Source organism: Pinus tabuliformis, chromosome 8 (assembly GCF_031772625.1).
Source record: "Pinus tabuliformis cultivar Carrire ecotype Pingquan chromosome 8, CPIR1, whole genome shotgun sequence".
Classification (NCBI taxonomy): domain Eukaryota; kingdom Viridiplantae; phylum Streptophyta; class Pinopsida; order Pinales; family Pinaceae; genus Pinus; species Pinus tabuliformis.
In genome coordinates, this window is record NC_142294.1 from 290088862 (window position 1) to 290109082 (window position 20221).

Below are 20221 nucleotides of genomic sequence, written 5' to 3' on the forward strand. Positions count from 1 at the left end.
GCTCAGACCACCCTCCCAAAGAGGCTTGGAGATGGTTTCCCAGCTGATGAGGGGAATCTTTTGTTCATTCTGTTTTCCGCCCTTCCAGAAAAACCTGCGCATGAACTCTTCCATTTTTTTTAATATGATTGCCGGAGCGAGAAGCCCAGCAAAATGGAATAGAGGGAGGCTAGTGAGAACGGATTTTATTAGGACAGACTTGCCTGCAGAATTGAGCCAGGAGTAACCCCAGGCTTGGATCTTGGACTTGAATTTTTCAAGCTGAGGGAGCCAATCTTTGCTTGTAAGTCTCTTATGAAAAACAGGGAGGCCTAGGTATTTGAAAGAGGTCCAAGAAGAGGAGGTTGCAAAACCCAAACAACGAGAGATAATGGAGAGCAATTTGGGCGTGGTATTCCAACTGAAGATATGGCATTTGTTATTATTCACAACGTTGCCTCAAACCTCACTAAATTCATCCAACACGGCGTTAAATTTAGAGGCAGAGGAGAGAGAGGCATTACCTAAAAGTAGAGTGTCATCCGCAAATAAGGCATGGTTTATGTTTTTAACTCCTCTTGCAATACAGTGTCCATTAATTTCCTGATCTTGCATCTTTTTGTCTAACATAAAACTGAGAGTAGAGGCTTGGATGACAAAAAGCATAGGGGAAAGGGGACACCCCTGCCTAAGTCCTCTCGAGGCTTTGAAAAAATCAGTGGCTCTTCCATTTACAAGAGGAGCAATCCATGGCTCTGAGATGCATGCCCGTACCCATTTAATGAAGTTTTCCCCAAAACCAAACTTGCTCATGACTTTTAAAAGAAAACTATGATTTACACGATCAAAGGCATTAGCTAAATCGAGTTTGATCACCATACCTTGTTCTTTTCGGAGAAGACTTGAGTGTATTGCCTCTTGAACTAGGGTGAAGTTGTCCACGATCTGCCTTCCTTTTATGAAGCCTCCTTGATTCTCCAGAATTATTTTGGGAAGGATGGGCTTCAGTCTATTTGCAATTACTTTGGTGATTAGCTTGTACCCAATGTTACATAAGGAAATCGGACGGAATCTACTGAAGTTGTTGGCGCCTTTTTCCTTGGGAATAAGGGCTAAGAAGGTAGAGTTTGTACTGCCTCCTATTTTCTGAGCATTCTAGGACTTTTGGATCATTTTGAGAAGGTCCTTTTCAACGATCGGCCAACAGGTTTGAAGGAATCTGGCGGAGAAGCCATCCGGCCCTGGGGCCTTGTCTGGATCCATCTCAAAGAGGGCCTTTTTAACTTCCTCTTTAGTGATTTTGTCCTCAAGAAGCCTGTTCATACGAGGAGTGATTGCTGAAGGTATGACGTCTAACAGATCTGGATGATGGGTCGGATCCTTATCTTCGCTGTACAAATTTTGGAAATGAGAAAAGGCTGCTTTCTTAATGTCTGCAAAGTCCTTGTAAATATCTTTATCCTCCTTGATCTCAGAGATGGTGTTGAAGCATTTCCTGGCCTGGGCTTGTTTATGAAAAAACGCAGTGTTCCTGTCCCCTGCTTTAAGCCAGAGATTCCGGGATTTTAATCTCCAGTACTCTTCCTCAGCTAGACAGGCCTTATGAAAGCTCTGTTGCAGCTGTGTTTCTTTCTCTAATAGCTCCTCTGTGACTGTAGCGCTTTCCATGTAAGTTTGATGAGAGGCAAGAGAGGCTTTAATAGCTTTCCTTTCTGTAGCTGGGTTGGACAGAGATTTGGCCCAACGTTTTAGCTCTCTTTTTACCCTTCTAAGCTTTTCCTCCCAGATGAAAAAAGGAGAACCTTTGACGGGCTGATTCCAACAATCCTTGACTGTTTGCATGAAGTTTGGCTCCTTGACCCAAAGGGGGCTAAATCGAAAGGGAATAGGACCAAGATCTAGATGGGCAAGAAGCTCTAGTTTTAAAGGCTTGTGATCCGAGACACTGCTAGTGAGAATGTGCATTCTGGGTTCAAGACCTAGTAACAAATAGGAGCTTTGAATGAAAAATCTATCTAATCTGGCAGCAATACGTCCAGGCCTACTCTTTTGTTAGACCAAGAGAACTTACCGGAAGAGGGTTTGATGTCCAGCAAGTCCCAGTCCTGCATGAGATCCTCCGCCCATTCCCTTGTCGGATCTCGAACTGCACTTCCTCCCCTTTTCTCAGACGAATGAAGAGTGAGGTTGAGATCTCTAGCAATAATTATGTTTTCCAGATTTATCAAGTCTGCTTGGTGCCTTATTGAATCTCAACAATACTTTTATTCCCCGATGTTGACTGGAGAATATACATTGAAGAGGCAAAAGATTTCCTTGGTGTCCAAGTTCTGCATTTTCAGTAGCAACCAATGAGTATTGCTCGCCTCACAAATGACTGTAAATTTGTTGGCGTTCCATAGAGTGCCAATCCCTCCCGAGGCGCCCCGGGCAGAGATTGCTCTTGCTTCACTTTTGAACCAAAATTTCTTGCATGCTTGCAGGAAGACTGTATCTTCCAGCTTTGTCTCCTGGACTAGAAGTATGTCTGGAGTTTCAGCTCTTATTAAGCTTCTCATGGCTTCTTCCTTAACTTTGCTCCCCATACCTCTACAATTCCAGGAGATTAACTTCATTATTTGTGTTTTTGATGGGCTCCCTTGGAGCCTTGGGGCTGACTTTTCAGCGTCTTAGGCTTTGAGGCTAGCAATTTTTCCAAAGTTGGCTGGCTGCCTTGTAGCTTGTCTTTGTAAGTCTCCTGCTCTCTTTTTTCCCTGTCAGTTTTACGTCCTATTGTAGATCTTCTTACTGAGGTTTGGGATTCTCCTATTTCTCCTTCCTCCTCTTACTCGTCTATTTCCTGCTCTTCTTCCTCAGCTTCTGAAGTCATACCTTTGGGTTCTTCAGCTCCTTTGCTGGGGACTGAAGGAGTATCTTTGTTTGGAGAAACTGGGTTTTGGGTCTCGATCTCCAGAGTATCTTCTGTTTGCTGGCTTAAAGGATCAAATTTATTTTCTTGCGTCTTTTTGGGAGGGGGACGTTGAGCATTCGCCTGGAGAAAACCTTTCCCAGTGAGTCCTCCCAGTTTCTGCCCTTTGTGGTTGAATTTTGCTCTCTTGACTTGATTCCAACCCTCTTCATTCCCTTTTTCTGGCTGTGCATTGGACGGACAGTTTCTTGCAAAATGTCCATGAACATGACATTTCCTGCATTTGAATGGCAGTTGCTCATAATCCAAGATCTGCACATGAGACCAGCTGCTGACTTTGATTTTGATTGCCTCTGGGAGACCCACCTCTAGATCTACTTCTACGTAGATCCTAGCACAGTCGCACTGGTCCTTGTTGTTTTCCCGATCTATGAATTTTCTGAGAGAGTTGTCAACAAGGAATCCCAGTTCCAGCTATGGACTGGTAGATTTGGAAGATGAACCCACACCGGTACAGCCTTGGGGACATCTATAGCTGGATCAAAGTCCGGAGTCCATTTATTCAAGTAGATACCCTGAGGGCCCATGAAATACGACCTATTTTGGAAGACTAGATCTTTGTCTTCTTTGGAGGTGAATTCGAAGAGGAAGTATCCTCGCCCAAGAAAATAAGAGGTAACACTTTGCTTGATCAGAGGAGCCCAGTTCCTATTGACCCATTGCTCAGTGGTTTTTGGAGAGGGCCAAAGTCCCGTGAATTGGCCAATGAGACCCTGATCAGACAGCGATAAAGCTACTTGGATGGGTGTCTCTGGAGGTAACGAGATCTCAGGAATTTCGTCGAGCTTCTTAACAAATTTTGATGCTTCGCTTCTTTTCTTCGGAGGCAGACCGGCCAGAAGCAGGTTGAAAGCGTCGAGGGCAGATGCAGAGGGCGGATCCTTGAAGTGTCCCTGCGTCTCCATTGGATCTGGCCTGAGGCCGGCCGCCGCAGGGGCCCAACCCTAGCCAAAATTTCTGAACACCCGCAGATCAGAGATAAGCCTTCTGCGGGCACGCCCGCAGGGATCAGCTGCCGGAAAGAGCGGGCGCGGGCGTGAGCTTCAAAACCCGCGAAGTGCGGATCTCGCTGCAGAGGAGTCGAGACTCGCAGGTTGCAGAGCTAAATCCCTTAAAACAAATGAAATTGATTAAGTTGTGATATTAAAATTACTATTATTTATATTATTATCGTTAATTATAATTAATATTGTGTTTTTAATAATAAAAAATATTTTAGATATTTCATGGAAGAAGAGTTAGGTAAATTTGATGAATTCAAGAATGTAATGTGGAATTTAATGGAGAAGTTAGGATTACCAGTTTGTGGATAACGTATTTTTGTGAGTAAAACGTTGAACCACACTAGTTGGTTCGAAACGCGTCGACAAAGGTCTTTCCTCATGTGATTTTCGCCGAAGTTCTGCTTACAACTAAAATAAGTTGATTATTTTTTTATTTTTTTCTGAGTCATTTTAGTGAGTTTCATGGACACAAGCAACTATTTGGAAATGCATAATACAATCCAATGAGTAGCATTCATTGTTATATAGTTTAGTAGACGGGGATTGACGGATTATGGATACATTTAAATAGAAAAAATAATCTAGATCATAATCAAACTTCAACCTCATATAATTAGATAGTGTTATATACATAATTGTTAAAAATAAATAAATTCAAAATAAAACTCACAATTACAGTACTTCTCCTCTCCTTTTCTCTAGTTACGACTCTCTCATTTCCCATTGAACAACATGATAGCTCAACATATATCCACATAATAAATATAAATAAATTATATTTATTCTAATCAAAATAGATGAAACTTTTGGAAAAAAACATAAAATAATTTAACAATATAAAATTGTACTAAAGAAATATAAAATAGTGCAAAACATTAAAGCTTACATCTTTAGCATCAAGTGCATGTGTTGTGATTGACCACATTAATTAGAAATAGAATATATTTCAATTGAATTGTCATGTAGCTTAATATGACTAGCCTGAGAGAGTAATGATGAAACAGATTATGAACATTGGAATTTAGAATTTTCCAAAAAAAAAAAATGAATGTATAATTAATTATAGAAAAATTATTTATTATTAATGATGGAAAAAAATTAATAAAACTACTTATTATTTGATAAAAAAATAGTTTTTATTATTATATTGTATAAAAATAAAAATAAACATATTAATTTTTTTTTTTAAATTAACATATTAATAGTTACTTCTAAGTTCAAAGAAAAATTTTGGTGTGAGAAAGATTTAGCAGTTAAAAAAGAATTAAGATATTATAGGAATTAGTAAGATATTGGTTTTTATTTGAGATAATTTCGCTGTATAATGTTAATTATTTAAATAATTATATTAAAATTAAATTTATAATTTATTTATTTTTATAAATTAAATGGTTGATGAATATGGATAAATATAAATAAGAAATATAATATAAATGGTGAAAAAATATATAGTTTTATTTTATTTGTTATAAGTTTTGGAGGTTTGGGCATATTTTCTAGTTTAGTTTGTCCAAAATTTTGTAAAAATTTGTTGGAATGACAAGTTTCAGTTATAAACTCTTCATAATATAAGTGTTAGAGAGGTTTTTTAAAGCGCTAAATCTATATATATATGTTATAGTCACATCTCTTAATAAATATCCTATTGCTTGACTCCTTCCTGAAGGCTTTCCCTGCTTCTGAATTCCACAACTTCAAGAAATAATCAGTGGGTGGATTATCTTTGCACATTCCGGTAATGTCCACGGTACTGTTATTGGTGTGAAAACCAGCACGAGAATTAGACGACATGAGCAGTGACTTTTTGGAGAGCCTTGCTTCTGCTTCGAGTCTTGCACTTTCCCACTGTGCCTTGTGTCTCAACAGGGCCAACGCCTCGGACTGCTTTGGAGCACTGGTATTGGCTTCCGTTATGGGTGCATGGGTCGAGGGATCGAGTCCCATCCTTGGCAAACGCTTCTTCAGATGACTACTCCAGAAGTTCTTGATCTCGTTGTCTGTTATCCCAGGAAGCTGTGAGGCTATTGCAGACCATATGCATGCATCAGAACAATTCAGAAACAATCTTGGCACAGAATATATGAGAGAGTGAAAGGTCTGACAGGCCAACTTGCAGCTAAATTTTCTTAAGAAGTTTGACGAAAGGTTGTGTTTGATAAAGTTGTCAACTAGTGGTGCTCCCAAGTATGTAGAAGGTAGCTTGCTAATATAGAATCCAAGCTTCCTACCTACGTGGTTTTGCAATACAAGAAGGGTGTTATATTAAAAAAATTGAGATATTTCTTTAATGATTTCCATACTTAAGGCGAGAGAGAAATCCTTCAGTAATTGTGAGAGTTCAATAGCTTCTTGTACGATTGGGACACCCATGTACATGTTCTCATCCTCACTTTGTTGATGCGATATGGGGAGACCCTCTCCAAAGAGATGAAGACCTTTGACCCTCTTGTTGGAAAAAGTGCCAGTGAGGGCCCTTCCTAAACCTTTCATAGTGAAAATGAAGAGAAAAGGGGAGAGGGGGTCACCTTGGTGGATGCCTCGAGAAGAGGAAAAAGGTTTAGTGCGGGAGCCATTCAAGAGTGTGGAAAAGAAAGTCGATGAAATTAGAAAATTGATCTAGAAAATCCAATCATGAGAAAAACAAAAGGTGAAGAGAATTTGAAAGAGGTGGGACCAATTATGTTTGTCAAAATATTTAGATAGGTCAAGCTTGAGAAGAAAACTATGATTTTTTGAGATTTACAAGGAATGTATAGTTTCATGGGAGAACATAATGTCATCCAAGACTTGGCGCCCTTCAACATATCTCTATTTTTCTTCTAATATTAGTTGAGGAAAGATGAGCTTAAGGTGATTAGTGATGATGTCGGTGATGACTTTGTCGAGAAAATTGCAAAGGTCTATGGGTAAGAATCCACTAGGATCCTCCACGTTGTCTTTTAAATTTGGAACTAGAGTGATGAAGATAATATCCAGAGCTCATAGAATGGAGAGAGGTCTACATGATTCTTTCTCTTCTTCCCTTAGATCATTGTTGACCATTGGCCAAAAGGCCTAGAAGAAATTAGTTGTAAACCCATAAGGTCTTAGAGCCTTGTTTTTTAGCATAGACTTGACCAGTGATTTAACTTCTTCTTTAGTGAATTATCTTAGAAATGTTTCATTTTATTCCTTTGAAACAAGAGGGGGGATATGTTGCACAATATGTTTAATTTATTCATCCCTCCGAGGCCTTGAGTTGAACAAGAGGTCTCTATAGTAAAGACACAATTCTTGTTCCATGTCTTCTTGAACTTGCGCTTTTACTCCTTCCTAGTTTTTTAGAGAGGATATATGGATATGGTGCCTATGTTGTAAGATTGAGTTGTGGAAGAAGACTGCATTTTTCTCTCCTTATTTTGACCATCATATGCTATACTTCTGCTATGAAAGAATCACCTATTTCCTTCGCTCTTCAAGTTGGGTGAGAAACCTAGCATCTTCCTTTGTTAGCTCGTCTAACATGACTTGTTAGATGGCTTTCCAATTGGATTCTCTCCATTTGAGCTTCTAACTCTTTCTTGGCTTGGAGGATGTCTTCAAACTCTTCTTTATTCCATATTTTAAGTTGGATTTCAACGTACTTCAATTTTTGTTGCAATTAATACATGGAAATCTCTTTAAGCCTTTCATTTTTTCTCACATTCCTTGATATTGCTTTGAAATTTTAGGTGTTGAATGCAAAAGTGATCAAAATAAAATGGCTGGTTTTTGGGCTATGTTTTAATGTCTAAATATAGCTTAATAGGCTAGTGGTCCAAACTATGACTGGGGAGTATAGAGGGTTCCATGAAGATATCATGAGCCATGATATTCTCAAATAATAGAGATTGGTCTAATTTGGAGGCTATTTGTTGAGAGCCTCCTCTATGATTATTATAGGCGTGAATGTCATTGATCGTGTCCATATGAAGAAGGTGGGAGGAAGCCATGAGGTCTTGGAAAAGAACCGATTCTTCCTCTAAACTTTTGATTCCTCCTTCGTTTTCCTCAAGATACTTAATAATATTGAAATGACCACCTAGAATCCAAGGATCATTCTAAATTAGTGGATTAAACTGCTTGATTGAATTTGGGAATTGAGATTCCTCTCTTGGTAGAGTGGGATTTTATATGTTGCAAAGGAAGAAAATGTTTGTAGATTCGATAAGTTGGAATTGGATGGTCAGAATACTAAAGGAGGAAAACATATCAAGCACTGAAGCCTCTTAAGAGTTCCAAAAGATGGCAAAGGTTGCGCACTTGACCCTGAGCATTGATTGTCATAGATTGATAGCCTCTGCCCCATTTAGTGGCTAGATAATTTATTTCTTTACTAGAGGTTTTAGTTTCTTGAATCATTAGGAAGGCTAGAATGTCTAATTTATATTTAGGTTTTACTGTTTTCCCTTGTAGTCGAGGCTCCTAATGTTCTAGGAGATAACTTTCATGGAGGAGGAGGATTCATGGAGGGATAAACCTCTAAAATTAGCTTAATTCTTCTATAGTTGACTATCATTTACCCAAGTTCCTCTAGGGTTTGTTGGTTACTTTTCTGGCCATTTTTCTTTCAGTGTTTGTGGGGCTTGGGGAGTCTTTCAAGGGCTAGGTGTTCACTCTAAGTGTGCTAGCGCTCATTTGTACTATGGATTCTCTTTGTACATGACGCTGGGATTTGAGAAAGGCTTTGCTTAAAATCTTGACTTGATGCTGAGGGATGGAATTAGGGCCTTTTCCTTTTCCAAGCCCTTGTGAAGCTCGGAAGATCTAGAGTGCCTCGTTCCATGTCTTCAACCTTAATGATGATTTGATCATCCCTTGGTTCTATTATATAAATTTCTTGCAATACTAGTTCCATTACTTCTTTAGGATTACAGGGAAAGGGCATCAATACCTCACCTAAAACCTTGGGGATGTTCGAGTTAAGCATTTCAAGGTTGAGAGGAAATGTGTTTGTAGGATTGGTTGTAGAATCAAGGTTGGATAAAGGGCTAAAAGTGTTGCTAGTTTTATGGAATTTGCCAGAGTGTGGGGGCAGAGGACAGGGTGGGAGGTTCAATGATGATTAATTGTTTTGGAAAATTCTTGTTGAAAATAGCAACAAGAAATTCTAAAAATAGCATTGCTATAGATAGCTTTTCAGGGTATATTCTAATTTTAATTTGTCCTTGAATTAAAATTGAGCATTAAAATTTGAATTTAGTTTCACCCGCTGTTTGAAAAATAATTAATTAATTCATCTTGAGTTAATTAGTTGGTGAAAATCAAACGTGAAGTCCTTGTGAAGACATGCAACAGTTATCCCTTTGATTGAGGAAGTTATCCCTTAATTAAGGAGATAAGGATGAGTTGTATTTGAGTTGTAATTAGTTAGCTCAGTTAACTGAGTTAAGTCCAGTTAAATTAGTTCCAAACAGTTTGTGGAACTAATTGTGAGTTCAGTCAGTTAATGCATGCATGCATGCAAGCATGCAATTAGTGTTCTCCAGATAAATGAATATTCTCTCATAAATAACTCATGCATGTCAGTTCAGACAAAGACCCAGTTGAGATTAAAGGCAAGGACAGTGTACTATCAGTTGCTAGAATATTCCCATGTGAATATCTCTTGCATGCAGAAGGAATTCATTCCTTGAGGATTGCGTAGTTACTACAGAGGTCAGAGCAGTATGTGAGGTGAGAATCACACAGGTGGCAGCTGGAGGACCCAGGAGAAACTGCACAAAGAAATATGGGGCTTGGAGAATTGAAAGAAGGCATATGTGTTGTTTATTTTGTCTATGAGCAGCAGTGAGGGATTGTACTGAGAGTTGGATAGATTGAGAGCTAAAGCTTTGTGTAATCTTGAGATATTTCCACTTGTATGATAATACAGATAGCATGGTTTTTCGTTGAAGATTTCCCCAGAGTATTCTTCTGTGTTTCATGTATATTGATTATTCTTCTCTATTATATATGTTCTGTTTGATCTTGCTCAAAACCGATTAAGCTTCCGCAAGTTTGATTGTAAAAGTAGATTAAGTATTTTGCTTTAGTACATTGCATAATCAGTGTAATTTACAATGAGAATTTCTACATGGTATCAGAGTAAAGGTGATCAAAGCGGAGAAAAGTATACAAAGAAGGGAGAAGTTCAAAATTTGAAGTTCTTGATTTTAGTTACAGAATCGATTTCTTATCACATCTCAAAGTTCACCAATAGCGTTCAGTGGCTTGAGACTTGAGTATGCCCTGGATGGCAGCTCAAATTACATAGCCTAGAAGGATCACATGGAAGCGGTATTAGAGGACAACGATTTAAAGGACTTCATTGATCAAGAAGTCCCCAAGCCAGCAGCAGCTAATGCCCAAGAATTGGCGGAATGGAAGAAATGCGTGGTGAGAGTGAGGAGGATTATTCTGGGGGGAGTTCAAGACCATATTGTCTCGAGTCTCCGTGGGAAGGAGACTCCATTTTCAATGTGGAAGACATTGAAGGATTTATATGAGAACAACAACAACCAGAAGATGCTGGTGCTAAAAGAAAAGCTTCGGAAAATCAAGTGTGAAAAGGGCAACACGATCTCTACATATTTGAACAAGCTCACCATCTGCAGAGATGAGCTTGGAAGTGTAGGGATCATGACAGTTGATGATGATATGGTGAGTCTTGCTCTCCTCGATCTTCCTAAGAGCTGACATAGCTACCAAGACTCAGTGAATGGAAGAGAGAAATTGCCAAATTGGGAACGACTGTGGTCAGATCTGGTGCAGGAGGAGATCAAGAGAAGCACCAGAGATGGTTCTTCATCAAAGCAAGATGATGAAGAAAAATCTAGCCTTAGCAAGTAAGGCGCGAAAAGGGAAAGGGAAGGCTTCCCATTCAAAATCGAGTTCTTCCCATAGTGGGAAGAAGATTGACAAATCTAAAGCGCGATGCTTTAATTGTCATGAGGTGGGCCATTATGCAACAAATTGTCCATTGAAGAAATCCAACAAGTGAACCTCGAAATGATCAAATGGTGAGGCACTGACCTCACAGTGCGAATTGGATTTTACCTTCATCGATGGTGGGTTGTGTTTGGTACTTGGACAGTGGAGCCTCATTCCACATGACCGACGATAAGAGTTTATTCAGTACCTTATAGGAGAAAAACCTCCAGATGCGCATAGAGATGGGCGATGATGGAAAGTACCGTGTTTTAGGTGAAGGTACGATTGTGTTTCAAAGGGAGCATGGAGCTCCTCGCACCCTGATTGATGTAAAGTATGTGCCTGGACTGAAGAAAAACTTGGTATTGGTCACGATGTTGGAAGACAAAGGTTATGATGTAGTCTTCAGTAAAAGAAAAGTGTTCCTGAGACACATAGCCACGGGTCAGACCAAGAGGATTGGGATTCGAGTGAAGAATCTCTACAAGCTGGAGGTAGATCACTGTGCTGCATTGAGTTCCAAAGTAGAGTTGGTGCAAAGCCAAGATATTGGCGAGTTATGGCATAGAAGGTTGGGCCACTTACATCATGGAGCCTTGAAGATAATGCAGTAGATTCTACCGAACTTCCCAAAGGTAAACTTGAGCAAGTGGACACATGCAATGGTTGTACCTTGGGTAAGTATGCAAAATATTCCTTTCAGGATCGAGACAGTCGAGTTGAAGTAATCTTGGAGCGAGTTCATACAGAGGTGTGTGAATCAGTCTCGACAGCCTCCACCGCTAAACAAAGGTACTATGTTATTTCCATTGATGATTTCTCTCGTAGATGCTCGATCTATTTCATGCAGAAGAAGGATCAAACCTTCTCAAAGTTTTGTGAGTTCAAAGCCTTGGTTAAGAAAGAATCAGGAAAGAAGATCAAGGCCTTGCGAAGCGAAAATGGTGGAGAGTATGTCTCTCAAGAGTTTAAGGACTTTTGCGCTGTAGAGGGAATTAAACGGGAGTTGACAACACCCCATAACCCACAACAGAATGGGGCGGTCGAAAGGAAGAACAAAATGATTGTGGGAGCAACTCGAGCAATGCTGCATGACCAAGGCCTACCACTTCATTTGTGGGCTGAGGCATGCAACACAACGGTTTACTTGCAGAATAGAAGCCTGCATCGCATACTTGGGATGAAGACACCAGAGGAAGCTTTCTCCGGGAAGAGACCAGATGTGAGTCACTTCAGGATCTTTGGCTCATTAGTTTATTGCCATGTGACGAAGGATGCCCAGAAGAAGTTAGAGCCGACAACAAAGTTGGGGATACTTGTGGGGTACACTGATACTCCCCATAACTATCGAGTGTATTTGCCTACCAGTGAGAGGATAATGGTTCACAGAGATCTTAAGTTCGATGAGCTGAAGGCCATGCGCGTTTCCCTTGAGAGGGAGCTCAAGATGTACACAGAGGAGGAACTTTTGGTTCCTAAGGAGGAGGAGCCTTAGACTGATGCGGAGCAGCAACATGCAGAGGTTTCAGGGGTGGAGACATCCACTCATGCAGAGTCTTCTAAAGATGGGCGGAAGCGCACGAGAGACGCTGACAGATTGTTGTCGGATGCGAGAGAGAATGTGGGAGAACCATCTTCTCAACGCAGACAGAGGAGATCCCCTGAGCGGTACACTAGTTACATGGCCCTTGTTGGGGAATGTGTAGAGACCGAACCATCTTCCTTTGAGGAAGCAGTGCAGCGACCAATTTGGGTTGATGCTACAGTGGAGGAGTATGACTCCATAGTTAAGAACAATGTTTGGGATGTGTTTCCAAGACCGAAGAACAAGTCAGTTGTGAGTTCCCGTTGGCTTTACAAGGTAAAGCATGTTGCTAATGGTAGTGTGAAGAAACATAAGACAATGTTTGTTGCCCGTGGTTTTTCACAGGTCGAGGGGATCGACTGTGATGAAACTTTTTCTCCTGTAGCAAAGTACTAATCTATCAGATCGATGTTCGCATTATCAGGATAGATGGGTTGGAAGATCCATCAGATGGATGTGAACACTGCATTCCTCAATGGCAAGATTGAGGAAGAGGTGTACATAGAGCAGCCGAAAGGATTTGAGACCTTCGATTGTGAATCGCATGTGTGCCGCCTCAAGAGCGCTTTGTACGGGCTGAAGCAAGCACCTTGTGCTTGGTACACCAAGATCGACAACTACTTCACCGGGTTGGGCTTCACAAAGAGTGAAGCTGATGCGAACTTGTACCACATCATGGTGGAAGGTAAGCAGTTGATCATTGTTCTTTATGTTGATGATCTGATATTGACAGGTGATGATCAGTTGATCATGTCTTGCAAGGTCATGATCAATTGATCATGTCTTGCAAGGAGGACCTTGCAAGAGAGTTCGAGATGAAAGACATGGGTCTCATGCACTACTTTCTATGCATGGAAGTGTGGCAGAAGGATGTGGAAGTGTTTGTATCTCAAGGCAAGTATGCCAATGAGATACTCAAGAGATTCCACGTGGAGAAGTGCAAGCCCATGCAGACACCTCTATTAGGTAATTGGAGGAAGTAGGATGCTACTTCAGGAGAGGTAGTAGAAGTTAATGTGTATCCGCAGCTTGTGGGTTCACTGATGTACTTAACGAACACATGACCAGATTTGTGCTTTGCAGTGAACCAGCTGAATCAAGCTATGGTTCAGCCTACCAAGCTGTTTTGGAAGGCAGCGAAGCATATTTGGAGATACCTTAGAGGCACATCTCAGTTTGGATTATGGTACAGATGATCAGAGGGAATGAAGTTACAGGGCTTCACAGATGGAGATTGGGCAGGCAGTCAATCAGATCGGAAGAGCACATCAGGAGGAATTTTCAACCTTGGTTCAGCTGCAGTTTTTTGGTACAGCAGGAAACAGAGGTCAGTTGCACTTAGCTCAGCAAAGGCTGAATACATGGCTGCAAGTCAGGTAGCATGTGAAGCCATTTGGATGCGGAAAATTCTAGTTGGTTTGTTTGATCAAAGGATGGATCCAACTGTGATCTATTATGATAATCAAAGTTGTATCAAACTCTCTGAGAATCCAGTATTTCATGACAGGTCCAAGCATATCGACATTCGGTATCATCATCTCAGAGACTGTGTGGCGAGAAGGATCATGTTGTTGCAGTATATTTCGACTAAGGAGAAAAATGCTGACATTTTGATTAAGGCATTATCAAAGTGTAAATTTGAGTTCCATAAAGACAAGATTAGGGTGACAGATAATCCCTTTCTTGTTGAGAGGGAGAGTTGAAAATAGCAACAAAAAATGCTAAATATAACATTGCTATAGATAGCATTTCAAGATATATTCCAATTTTAATTTGTCCTTCAATTAAAATTGAGAATTCAAATTCAAATTTAGTCTCACCCGCTGTTTGAAAAATAATTAATTAATTTATCTTGAGTTAATTAGTTGGTGAAAATCAAACATAAAGTCTATGTGAAGACATGCAACAGTTATCCTTTTGATTGACGAAGTTATCCCTTAATTAAGGAGATAAGGATGAGTTGTATTTTAGTTGTAATTAGTTAGGATTGGGGTGATAGATAATCCATTTCTTGTTGAGAGGGAGTGTTGAAAATCGCAACAAGAAATGCTAAAAATAACATTGCTATAGATAGCATTTCAGGATATATCCCAATTTTAATTTGTCCTTGAATTAAAATTGAGAATTAAAATTCGAATTTAGTCTCACCAGCTATTTGAAAAATAATTAATTAATTCATCTTGAGTTAATTAGTTGGTGAAAATCAAACATGAAGTCTTTGTGAAGACATGCAACAGTTATCCCTTTGATTGAGGAAGTTATCCCTTAATTAAGGAGATAAAGATGAGTTGTATTTGAGTTGTAATTAGTTAGCTCAGTTAACTGAGTTAAGTCCAGTTAAATTAGTTCCAAACAGTTTGTGGAACTAATTGTGAGTTCAGTCAGTTAATGCATGCATGCATGCAACTAGTATTCTCTAGATAACTGAATATTCTCTCATAAATAACTCATGCATGTCAGTTCACACAAAAACCCAGTTGAGATTAAAGGCAGGGACAGTGTACTATAATTTGCTAGAATATTCCCATGTGAATATCTCTTGCGTGCAGAAGGAATTCATTCCTTGAGTATTGCGCAGTTACTACAGAAGTTAGAGTAGTGTGTGAGGTGAGAATCACACAGGTGGCAACTGGAAGACCCAGGAGAAACTACGCAAGGAAATAGGAGGCTTGGATCACTGAAGGAAGGCATATGTGTTGTCTATTCTGTCTATGAGCAGCAGTGAAGGATTGTACTGAGAGCTGGATAGCTTGAGAGCTAAAGCTTTGTGCAATCCTGAGATATTTCCACTTGTATGATAATACAGATAGTGGGGTTTTTAACTGAGGTTTTTCCCAAAGTATTCTTCTGTGTTTCATGTATATTGTTTCTTCTTTTCTGTTATGTGTTCTATTTTATCTTGCTCAAAGTCGACTAAGCTTTCGTAAGTTTGATTGTAAAAATAGATTAAGTATTTTGCTTTAGTACATTGCATAATTAGTTTAATCTACAATGAGAATTTCTACAATTCTTTGAAGTCAATATTAGGCAAATGATTGAAGGAAACAATTGTGGCAAAGAGGGGGAAATTCCTGTAAAGATGCTCATATTCATGGCAGTGATGACTTCAGAACAAAATATGCTCATAACCCAAGGTTTTCTTCTAGAGATCATCACGGTAGCATATGTTAATGGATTCAGGTGAAGGTTCAGAGATGTTCATATAAACACAAATGTGAGCATAGGATATATACGTAGCTTGTTTCATGGCCTCAGATATCTTAATGAAATGTATTAGAGCATTTCAAATACCTGCAAGTATTTATTCATCCCAAAATTATCTTGCCAAGGAGTACATATGAATCCAAACTGGAGCAACTGTGAAATCTTTCTCATTGAGAATGAATCACTCCGTCCAAAATCATAGGTAGAACACAGTGTATGTTCTCAAATGTTCTCATTATGTCCTCTATGTTGGCGAATATTTGGTGAAGAAACCCTTAGTGCGTAGCTCCTGCTTGATTTGACCCTCGGATATCCATTTTTTCTAGATCCATTGGGAGAGATATTTCTCACAGGGCCAAACTCTGAGAAATATGTCGATAAGGGAATGGTCTCTCATGTATTGGAGGTAATCTCCAATGTACTCAGGGTGGACTTCAAACTTGGGGTCTATGACTACTTTTGAGAGGCAACTATTTGGAGATTGGTGTGTTGTTTGTGCATGATTCGATACTCCATTTGTTTGAATGGCTTCCCCTATTTTCACTGCAACATGTTGTTGTGATACACTGTGACTTGCTGAATTAGCCAACTTTGTGGAGTGGATGTAGTCAGCTACAATTTTGCTAAAGAAGGGAGCCTCACTCCCTCCCATAGCCCTCGTTATGACCAGTGATTAATATGATCATTGGAACTGATCGACCATGGATTAAGGTCTATATTCATCTTCTTAAGCTTGTATCTTTAAGACCATGAATTAGAGTCTATGTTCATCTTCTTAAACTAATAAGTTCAAAAGTTATTCAGAACTTCAAATAAAATTACAATTCACTTGATTTTGATTTTTATTTAAATCTTGAAAATATTATATATAACATTATATAAATATTTAAATATCTATAAATAATTACCAACTTAATTTATACAACTAAATAATAATAAACCATAAATATTTTAATCGATACTCCATCATTACTAAAGTATACAATATTTATATTTATATGAACTCTACATTGGTCCACTAAAAATAACTTGGAAACAATACGAAGAAGGTCGCGCTACCACTATAATGTAACGAAGCAATGGCGTTCTAACAAACAGCATTAAACACGAGGGAGACACTACTAAGCAAATTTTATTTCAAAGTGAACTAGATGAAAAATATGTCCGACAAACCCCACCAATGTTCGGTTGCTCAAAATATTTCCGGACTCAAACATCAAACATACACGGATAAGAAATAAATAGAAACCCAAAAGAAAAGAAAAAAACAATGCACAGCAATACAATGTATAAAATGAGATTATTCTGTTTTATTATCTTTATTGTTCATGAAAATATATTCAGATATACTTTTTAAATCTATAAAAAAAAATAGAATAATATATTATATAATATAATATGGAAAATAGTTGAATTTAGGGTAGACTTAGTTAATAAATTTATTTTTATTATATTAATATTATTTGATTATTATATTTTTTTATTCAAATAAATTTAAATAAATAAAACAGTTTACATTTTCAAATTTTATTTATTATTAAATATAATTAATAAATTTACTAAATCATTTCATAATACAGGCTTACATGTTTGAATTTATGGATTCCTGTCATACTCATCTCGCTGAACAGACTATCAACAGAGACATTAGACAAATGACAAAAGTACATGTTTGAATTTATGGATTCCTGTCATACTCATCTCGCTGAACAGATTATCAACAGAGACATTAGACAAATGACAAAAGTGGGTAAAAGAAAAAACTAAAAAAACCATAAGTATGGCATGGATATTTATTAGAGGGTTACCAGATCATTGTCAAAAAAAACTTGTTCAAGTTGCTATAATAAAAAGAAAATTATGGAATTAGTAAGATATTGGTTTTTATTTGAGAGAACTTTGCAATATAATGTTAATTATTTAAATAATTATATTAAAATTAAATTTATAATTAATTTATTTTTATAAATTAATCAGTTGATGAATATGGATAAATATAAATAAGAAATATAATATAAATAGTGGAAAAATATATAGTTTTATTTTATTTGTTATAAGTTTTGTTGGTTTTTTGGCATATTTTCTAGTCTAGTTCGTCCAAAATTTTGTAAAGATTCGTTGGAATGACAAGTTTCAGTTATAAATTCTTCATACTACAAGTGTTAGAGAGGTTTTTTAGGGTGCTAAATCTATATATTAGTTATAAATTTTGGAGGTTTTCTGGCATATTTTCTGGTCTAATTTGTCCAGAATGTTGTAAAGATTTATTGGAATGACAAGTTTGAGTCGTAAACTCTTCTTAATACAAATATTCCAGAAGTTTTTCAGAATACTAAATCTATATATATCTATAATTAAAAACCCATTTAACTAAAACAAAATCACCAAAATCCAACCAAAACAAAACATATATAATAGTTAAACCACCCAAAGCACAATTCAACTCAACTCAGCTGTTAAAAAAAATTCAAAAAAAATTCAAATCTTAAAATTAGAGATCGGCTATCTTAAGCATTTGTTTTATAAAGTCAGTATTTAAAGAATGACTTGCAATTACTCTCAACTTCTGTTATGCAACGATCTTGAAACAATGTAGGTCGAAAATATCAAGTATTGAAAGGAGACTATCTATCCTGCTAAGGTATTTGAATGAGAGAAGACCATTTAATATAAAAAAGTTACAACTTCAATTTGTGGGTCAAGTCCTGATCGCAATTATTCAGGAAGGAACTGAGCATCACAAGAAAGAAACCGAAGTTCAGGTTCTGGGGTCTTGGGAATTTCAGAGGATAAAGCCTGATCGTCTAGCCCTCTATTGGGAGGTTGGTTTAGATCAAACACGTGGCGTGAATAGTCACATCTCTTACTAAATATCCTATTGCTTGACTCCTTCCTGAAGGCCTTCCCTGCTTCTGAATTCCACAACTTCAAGAAATAATCAGTGGGTGGATTATCCTTGCACATTCCGGTAATGTCCATGGTACTGTTATTGGTGTGAAAACCAGCACGAGAATTAGACGACATGAGCAGTGACTTTTTGGAGAGCCTTGCTTCTGCTTCGAGCCTTGCATTTTCCCATTGTGCCTTGTGTCTCAACAGGGCCAACGCCTCGGACTGCTGTGGAGCACTGGTATTGGCTTCCGTTATGGGTGCATGGGTCGAGGGATCGAGTCCCATCCTTAGCAAACGCTTCTTCAGATGACTACTCCAGAAGTTCTTGATCTCGTTGTCTGTTCTCCCAGGAAGCTGTGAGGCTATTGCAGACCATCTGCATGCATCAGAACAATTCAGAAACAATCCTGGCACAGAATATATGAAATAAATAAATCGTTTGTCTGTTTCTTTACTTCTTTCCCAGAATTGCATGCAGCAGAATAATAGATTCCGGCACAGAATATATGAAATAAATAAATCTTCAGAAACAATCCTGGCACAGAAGATATGAAATAAATAAATGGTTTGTCTGTTTCTTTACTTCTTTCCTAGAATTGCATGCAGTAGAATAATAGATTCAGCACAGAATATATGAAATAAATAAATCGTGTCTGTTTCTTTACTTGTTTCCTAGAATTGCATGCAGCAGAATAATAGATTCCTCTTCTTGCTGTGTAAAGGAGCCTCGCTTGATATGAGGATTCAAATAATTCGTCCACCGCAAACGGCAGCTCTTCCCACTACGACGAAGCCCTGCATATACACACAAACAGATATATATACAAGTCCAACTGAAAAATATATACATTAGGGTCTTTGATGAATATATACATTAAAATTAGGGTTTTTAATGAATATATACATTAAAATTAGGGGTTTTGATGATGGCGGAGCATCTGTTGGAAGAAACATGTCATTTATATGCAATTTTTTCAAATAACATAAATAAAATGGCAAACAGTGTGTCCGCAATGTAAATATAAATAAATATATGTTACAGACCAGCAAGCTTGGGAAGAGCACGCCAACTCCCATGGCCATTCTTTTGAATGTAATTGACCAAAATCTTGTCGTCCTCACGAGTCCAGGGAACTTTCTTTAATACTGTCTTTTTACAGCAGGGATCTTTACTCATACTGGCGACTGAGAACCTGCAGAACCAAGCTGGCTTAATAACCTAACTTTAATCTGTTTATATTCTGAATGCGTGACACCCTTCAGCCAAAATTCTCCCAGAATGCTTCAGACCTCTCACAGCAAAAATTATCCCCACAATAGTAAGAACAATAATGTACTCCAACTTGTTCATATGGTCCTGTTTATATAGATAAACATTAAATATTCTCAGTCAAGCATTTAGAATAGAAAATTTATTTCAATTTTGGGGAAATTAATATTTGTGGAGTTATAGTTCTATTTATTTATATATTAGTGTAGTATATGTTATTGGAGTTTAGGTGGAGGAATTGCCTAAACGATTAAAAGAATCTTAAAAAATCTTGTAGAGACAGTGTTTAAATCATATTTTTGATGGTGAAAATGGATTCAACGCCATCGAAATTTTTTGAAGCCTCTAAAATTTTGAAATTTGACAACTATAATTTAAATTTACAAAAA

The 20221-nt window shown here is 38.0% G+C and overlaps 1 protein-coding gene across 1 annotated transcript; it reads right to left on the minus strand.

Moving 5' to 3' along the window:
* Window positions 1–18250: 18250 nt before the first annotated feature.
* LOC149235267 (transcription factor MYB17-like) lies at window positions 18251–19886 on the minus strand. The gene is made up of 3 exons (XM_089461336.1): window positions 19607–19886; window positions 19228–19357; window positions 18251–18938 (listed from the first exon to the last, which is right to left on the minus strand). Exons 1-3 carry the CDS (start codon window positions 19737–19739, stop codon window positions 18386–18388), a joined length of 816 nt encoding a protein of 271 aa, XP_089317462.1. The 5' UTR covers window positions 19740–19886; the 3' UTR covers window positions 18251–18385.
* Between the last annotated feature and the right edge of the window lie 335 nt (window positions 19887–20221).